The 7,117-nt window shown below is 41.2% G+C and overlaps 1 protein-coding gene across 1 annotated transcript; it reads left to right on the top strand.

Annotated features, from left to right (window-relative positions):
* The first annotated feature begins 2,692 nt into the window (after positions 1-2,692).
* On the top strand, positions 2,693-4,849 carry LOC127761165 (50S ribosomal protein L21, chloroplastic). Its single transcript, XM_052285407.1, has 5 exons — positions 2,693-3,040; positions 3,512-3,592; positions 4,141-4,242; positions 4,326-4,400; positions 4,520-4,849. Exons 1-5 carry the CDS (start codon positions 2,738-2,740, stop codon positions 4,601-4,603), a joined length of 645 nt encoding a protein of 214 aa, XP_052141367.1. The 5' UTR covers positions 2,693-2,737; the 3' UTR covers positions 4,604-4,849.
* The last annotated feature ends 2,268 nt before the right edge of the window (positions 4,850-7,117 follow it).

Below are 7,117 nucleotides of genomic sequence, written 5' to 3'. Positions count from 1 at the left end.
CTCTTCTTATCCCGTTATTTTCTTCCTAGGTCAACCGCTAGACAGAATCAAGGTCGTTACCGGACACAAGGTGCGTGCTATCTCCATCCTCCCCACTCCCTCCACCCTGCACCCCACCACTCTGTACCCTATCGGTGTCACCTTTGCAGCCATCAAACTACAGCACCCCCTCCCTATCGCCATATTCTCCTTACAACCTTGTTTCATCTTGATATCGCTGTTGGATCCATCGCAGTCAATGACCGCCAGCGAACCTCTTCTTTGTGGATGCCCCCTACCCCTGCCCTCTTCCCCCAACACAGCTTTGTCAGCGCAACAATCACCTCTCATCGTCATCACCTATTGGTTGTCCTGCATCACCTTGAACAACCAACCCCCTCCCCCCTCTAAAGTAGGGAACTCCTCCCACCATCCCTCATCCCCCGCTGCCAACACCACCCACTCCCTCCTTCACCCTAACCCCTTACCTTGACCACTTGTGAGGTTGTCAAAGTTTATAAGAGCCTGTTGGAAGATTAATCCGGATCTAAGTAGTGCAGGTATCATAGAGCAAATCGCAAGGTAAAAAAAATCATGATTTTGACCCCAAATTTTTGCCAAATGTAATATAGCAAATCCGTAAAGAAAAAAGACTATCTCCACCCATGTAGATTTGTCATCCTAGTTATGGAATACAATAGATGAACAATAGGGAAGTTTACATGAATAGTGTGCTACGAGGGAAAGGGCTAGTAGCAACATGCAGAATAGCTTCATCATCCTATGCACAGAATGTGATGAGGTGTTGACGGCGAGTGAGCTAGTGATTGCAATCCGGCGATGATGGGGTACTGTTAGGCTAATCGCGGTTGTGAAGGTGATTGCTATCTAATCAATTCGGCGTGTTTTTTGTAGCTTATCTTTTTATTATTATGGAAACATACTACACAGTTTCTTAATAATTTGGAATAGCTGTGGTTGCAAATTATAAAAGTTTGTTCTTTATGTTGTAATTAATATCATACATATATAGGCTAATTATGGTTGTGAAGGTGATTGCTATTTAACTTCTATAGCTGATTTATTATTATTATTATTATTATTATTATTATTATTATTATTATTATTATTATTATTATTATTATTATTTTGGTAGCATAATTTGGAAAAAGTTATGGTTGCGAATGATAAAAGGCCATAAATTATGGCATAATAAACATCTTCTATATAAGCTATGGTATTTAATCGATTCAGCATCGATTGTCATGGCCTTTAAAGTGATATTCTTTTATGTTGGAAATCGTACTGCACAGTTTCTTAATAATTTAGAAAACTTATCATTGCAAATAATAAAAAGGTTGTCCTTTGTACTCTTGTTTTTAAAGACAAACTTAGATAACAATCTCACAGTTTATCAATGTTGTTTGATAGCCTTTGATGCGCTTGCATGGGCTGCAGCATATAGCAACAGGCCAAGCAATAGTGCGCTATACCTTGCATTGGCTACGGCTACACAGTCGAAGCAATGCCATAGAAATGTGACTACTGAACATGTCAATGTTCATTGTTGATAGAACTGGGAGTACGGAAGATAGTCTCTTCAAGATAGCCAGGTCAAAATATAAGCAAAGGAGGACTCAACAAGATTTGAAAAAAAAAACAACAATCAGGTCCTCCTCTGTCTTATGCCCACATTGGTGATGACTGGTGACATACTTGATGGCAGTGGGTGCTACATGGACATGGCGAGCTACAGAAGATGTTGCCTTGACGCATTCCCAAATAGGGTTTCACAACAATAGAGGTTAAGGCCATGACAATTCATGAAAAGGTTCATCAATACCATAGATGAGTACATCCAGAGCTAAATGAGATTGTTCTTGGAGCAGAACCATCAAGGTCGACAACCTAATCGTTGATATTGGTGATAGAGACAAAGATTTCATGGCAAGTTGCATAAAAAAGCACCAAGAAGCTTACCTTATTAGGGCCTCCATAGCCTAAGGTTGAGGAATCCAAGCATATAGCAAACAAAACTCAACTGCTTCTTAAAGGTTTGCCACTAATAGAGAGGAAGAAAACTATCATCCTTGCGAAAAGCCTGCTGGAGAAAAGAAAGATGACTTGCCTAACTTCCCTTAACTAGGTCTAGCTTTCTCCTAACTCACGGTGATAGAGAATTACCCGGTGTCTTAGAGGGATACCACTAGAGAAGAAACTTCGATTGCCTTCTCCATGAAACCTAGGACTAGAAGGCCAACATCGCCGACCTTCACGCTCAAACCAAAAGAAAAACCCAACTAAATTGATTGACCTACAAAGAGAGAGTTTGTCGGACTTCTCTCCCTAGCGGCAAGGTCACCCGAGCCTGTGAGGAAGAGGGGTCGAGGAGACGTAGTAGTTCAGTTTGGCTCTTTCGTCCGAGAGTTCACGAGAGTTCTCATCACTCGTGTTAATTCGCATGTTCTTTATGGTCTAATCAACACATTCGATCCAACTCTTTTATAATCTTTAACTGATTAAATCAAACGATTCTAAACTTTAGAAAGGAGAAACAAAATGAGTACGTGCAGTATCGCTAAAAAACAACTAGTAGGGCATAGTTTCATGTTTTTCATGGGTATCTAATCTGAGCCGTTGATCTCCAATCGAACGGCTCAGGGTAACCTCCCTATCCACAATATTATCCCTCTTCTTTCTTTCCGATACGATAGCCCACACTCTCATCCACACTGCTCTTCCCCCCCGCGCGCCGGCCATGGCCACCGCGACGCTGCCCCTCCGCCTCCTCGCCTCCAAAACCCTAGCCTTCCCCTCCGCCCCGTCCCTCCCGGCCTCGCGATGCTCCCTCCCCGTCGCCGCGTCCGCGCCCCGCCGCTGCTGGCGGCTCCTCGCTTCCGCCGAGGAGCCGGCGCCCGCACCCGTGGAGGCCGAGGCCGAGGCGGAGGTGGTAGAGGAGGAGGAGGTTGAAGAAGAGGAGGCTGCAGTGCCGGAGCCTGTGGAGGCGCAGATCGCAGCCGCGGGCGCCGGGAAGGACGCCGACATCTTCGCCGTTGTCATGGTGGGGCTAGCTTGCCCTTGCCGCCAATATTTCAGATTTAGTCCTGCTCGGCTCACTGCAAACAAACAAAAAAAGAATCACATTTGTTCATGCTACATTACCTCGAATTCTTTAAATAATATCATTACACAGGCATTTGGCGCTAGTTGCGTTGCTTCTTGCGGTGAAGTGAGCATTTGATTTCAGGCTTGTGTTGCTTACTCTATGCTGCATAAGAAGCTTAGGATTCACGCGCCAATAGGAATGCGCGCACGCCGATTATTAGTATGTACTGGACACACCATTAAGAAAACGGCGCAGAGAATTACAGTGTTTTCGAATGATACAATACTAGTCTTACAGAGAATTGTTCGGATGCATTTCTGAAATATGCAGGAGTGCATCTGAGGAGGGTTTCTCTGTGTTTCGTTTTGTATGAGCGCTGTGAATAATAACGAGGGAGCTATTTTGATTATTTTTCTTCTGTCGCAGATTGGGTCGAGACAGTACATTGTGATGCCTGGAAGGTATATATACACGCAGAGGCTGAAAGGCGCCAATGTCAATGATCAGGTCTGGTGCTTCCACTTTAGAGGATGCAGGAGGATACTTGTTACACTCTAACTAGAAATTTGGCCTATTTTTGCTAGTTAGTTGGTTTGTATTAATCCATAAATTTAAAAGGTATATGATGCTGAGGTGGCTTCTAGATAAGGTGATTGTAAATTAGGAAAAGGCAAATATATAGTATTGGTTATTTGGTTATTATTCTTTTTCATCCATGAGATGCAATAACAAACTTCAAAACAACGAGGAAGGTTGTACATTCTGAAATTATGGAAAGTGGTAGTGACCTACTTCATTTTAGAAGTAAAAGAGTCACTTCCCTGTAATTATAACACTTCAATCCCAGTTCCTGATTTCACATAAATATCTTATTCAGAACTTTTTGATAAGTTTTGTGTAGCCTGCATATATTAGCTTCGTTCCTTTTCTAACTAAAATTACTCCTCTGATGTAAAGCTTCCAATCCCATAGGACCCATACGTTGGCTTATGTTGCTGGCATTTTTAGTATTGTTTTCCCAGAAATTCTCACTTCTGGATAATGCTGATGTGCAGATAATATTAAACAAGGTATTACTGGTATCAACTAGAGACAAGGCTTACATTGGCATGCCAGTGGTGACCAATGCTGCTGTTCATGCAGTGGTTGAGGAACAGGTATGTCCTCTGTATGTTGTCGGGTTAATCATGGATATTCAAAATTACTTGACCCTGATGTCTCCCCAATATTTTTATATCAGGGACGGGATGATAAAGTGATAGTCTTCAAATATAAGAAGAAGAAGAAGTACCAGAGGAAACTTGGTCACAGACAGGTAAGTTTTTCCAATTACCTTCTTCAAGAAAGGTAGAATTTTATTGATAAATACTGATTCAGTTTTTACAGCGAAGCAATTAGAGTTCTTTTAGATTAAAAATCTCTGTTGTTTTGCAGCCAAACACAAGGTTAAGAATTACCGGCATAAGTGGATACGAGGACTTCCCTGCTGACCCGATACTTGAGTATGTTCCAGCTTAAGAGCAATTGTAAGTTCTGTAGTTACAAACAACTGGTAGTACATTAGAATATGAGTGCTACCTTTTCTTGTCTGGAAGAACAGTTTTTGAACAAAATTTGCTTTGTTCATGTGTTCGAGTGCTGCCAGTCATCCAGTTGTTCCATCCTTTGTTTATTCCACCATCTGTTTTGTTCATTCTGATATTGTGTATCCTAGCCAACTGTATTATTTTCACTGTGCTTAAAAAAAGAGAGAGCATTTTACCACGATACGGATGTTTTAGCTTTGGTTTGTGTAGCTTTATACAGTCTTTGTGACTACTGATGCTAATTTCACTGTTTTTGGCATCTGTACCAATTGTGCTTAGTTTATTGAACGGGCTATGTCCTAATATTTTGGGATCAGTTACAGTACTATGTTCAATGCAGTTCTGGTCATGATTTATTCGAGTGTTCTAAGAGAAGTTCTGCAAGGCCATATAAAAGGTGTTTGTGTGCAACCTTGTACTGCTTAGGGCACATAAGCAGCTGGTTAGGACTTAGGCCATATAAGCATCTACAAGGCAGGTGGCTGAATGGATTCTGCTTACCACTTTTTAGAACCTTGGTTCATGAAGAACTGCAGAAGTTTTGCCCTTTTGAATCCTTGCCAAAGATAACCAGTGGCATAAGGCGTATAATCTTTTGGCAAACTATGACTGTTTCAGTAGTCCTTCACCCCTAATTGCATATTACAGTTCTGAATTATAGTGGTTTTCAGACATCTTTTGCCTAATTGAAACCCTTGTTGAAGTAAAAATTTGACCACTGTAAAGGTTCATAAACTAAATATAATCACACTAATTTGTTATATGCTAGCCAATTTTCTTGATATATAAGACTTGTTAATTGTCAACATGGTTGTATGATGCTATAGTAGATTGTTGAACAACGGAAAAAAGGTCGTCTCTTCGCGGTGCTTCCAGGTGTAAGGAAGTATCAAATTCAGGTGCAAGGCATGGGTGTTAAGGCAAGGTAAGGTGACCCCAGCACGCCTTATGCCTTAGGCAGTAAGGCGTAAGGTAAGTATCAATGATCAGGTCTATTGATCCATCCCCATCCCCGATCCCATCGGTGCCCGTTTCTCAACCACCTACTCGCCTCTGCTCCACCGCCGCCGACGGTGAGTGAGAGTGTGGGTCCGCTACCTCCGTCCCCTCCATCCCTCTTCCCCTGCTGCCGTCTCTCCTCATCGTCGGGCGGTGCTGGCTGTCAAGGGAGGTGGTTCTGGCTTTGTCGGTGGTCAAGGACGACGGTGATAGTGATGTAGGCCACTCCCCCTTCCTCTGCTGCCACTGCTTCCCCAGGATCGGTTTATCCCCTTGTTTTTCCCTTTATCCTCTAGTTTTTTCCTGTAAGGTTGCTTGATTCCTTGGCAACTGTTTCTATAATTATGATTTTATGATCATTTGATGCATGATCAAAATGCTGGAATTGCACCATTAGCAAAAGGTGCTTTCTTTTTTATTCCCCAAGAAACAGAAATACTGGCAACAATGATACCATAGCGTCTAGTACAACATCAGCATCCACTGCTCGCTCCTACGTCACAAGTTCCATATGTTAATCCACTGGCTCCATACATGTATTTTACTAGAGAGCTAGCTGGAGAAGATATGAAATTACTTCACGGTCAATTGCTGGTCTTGCAGGGCATTATCATCATCATTAGTTTTTATCTTTTACAAAGTCCTGCAGATTCAGTACGCTGTCAATTTATTTTTTGCCCGAGCTGCTGTGGCAAAGTGCAGGTGATGACGGCAGCTCAATTGGCCATACATCGTTTGGCGTCAAACCAATGCAAGTGTTGAATCATTTCCAACATGCAGGTAATCTTTAAAGATCTGTGACAGCAACAGAAAACTGCTAGGATTTTATCAGCTTGTTTGGACCCTTGTAGCATCATACCATGTGCTGTTAAACCCGGTCAAACTATGCAGCCTAATTCCTCAATACTTCAGTAACTATTGCTTCCTCCGTTTCAGGTTACGAGACGTTTTGATTTTGGTCAAAGTCAAACTACTTTAAGTTTGGCTGACTCTATAAAAAAATATTAATATTTACAACACCAGCATAGTTTCATTAAATCTATAATTGAATAAATTTTCATAATATATTAGTCTTAGGTTAAAAATATTCTACTTTTTTTTATAAAATTAGTCAAATTTAGAGTATTTTGACTTGGACTAAAGTCAAAACGTTTTATAACATGAAACGAAGGAAATACTTATTAGCCTGGGATGAGTGTCTCCCGTAGTTGCTAGGTATATATGCTAATCTAAAAAAATAAAGTTAATTTGAGTAGGTATGTCAACTTAGGAATCATCCTAAATACTCCCTCTATTCCAAAATATAAGAACCTAGAATTGAATAGAATATTGTTTAGATTCATAGTGTTAGAGCAGTTTATCCAGATTCGTAGTATTAGAAAATGTCTTATCTGATTCTAGGTTTTTATATTTTCGGACAGAAGAAGTAATAGATAAGTACAGTGAT

Source organism: Oryza glaberrima, chromosome 2 (assembly GCF_000147395.1).
Source record: "Oryza glaberrima chromosome 2, OglaRS2, whole genome shotgun sequence".
Taxonomy (NCBI): Eukaryota; Viridiplantae; Streptophyta; class Magnoliopsida; order Poales; family Poaceae; genus Oryza; species Oryza glaberrima.
This window is presented reverse-complemented; position numbering and strand designations above follow the sequence as displayed.

Bases quoted from the DNA above. Each gene is read 5' to 3' on its own strand.
- LOC127761165 (XM_052285407.1), top strand. From the start codon at position 2,738: ATGGCCACCGCGACGCTGCCCCTCCGCCTCCTCGCCTCCAAAACCCTA. The intron at 3,593-4,140 runs GTCTGGTGCTTC...GCTGATGTGCAG, and splicing joins GCGCCAATGTCAATGATCAG to ATAATATTAAACAAGGTATT. The intron at 4,243-4,325 runs GTATGTCCTCTG...TTTTTATATCAG, and splicing joins ATGCAGTGGTTGAGGAACAG to GGACGGGATGATAAAGTGAT.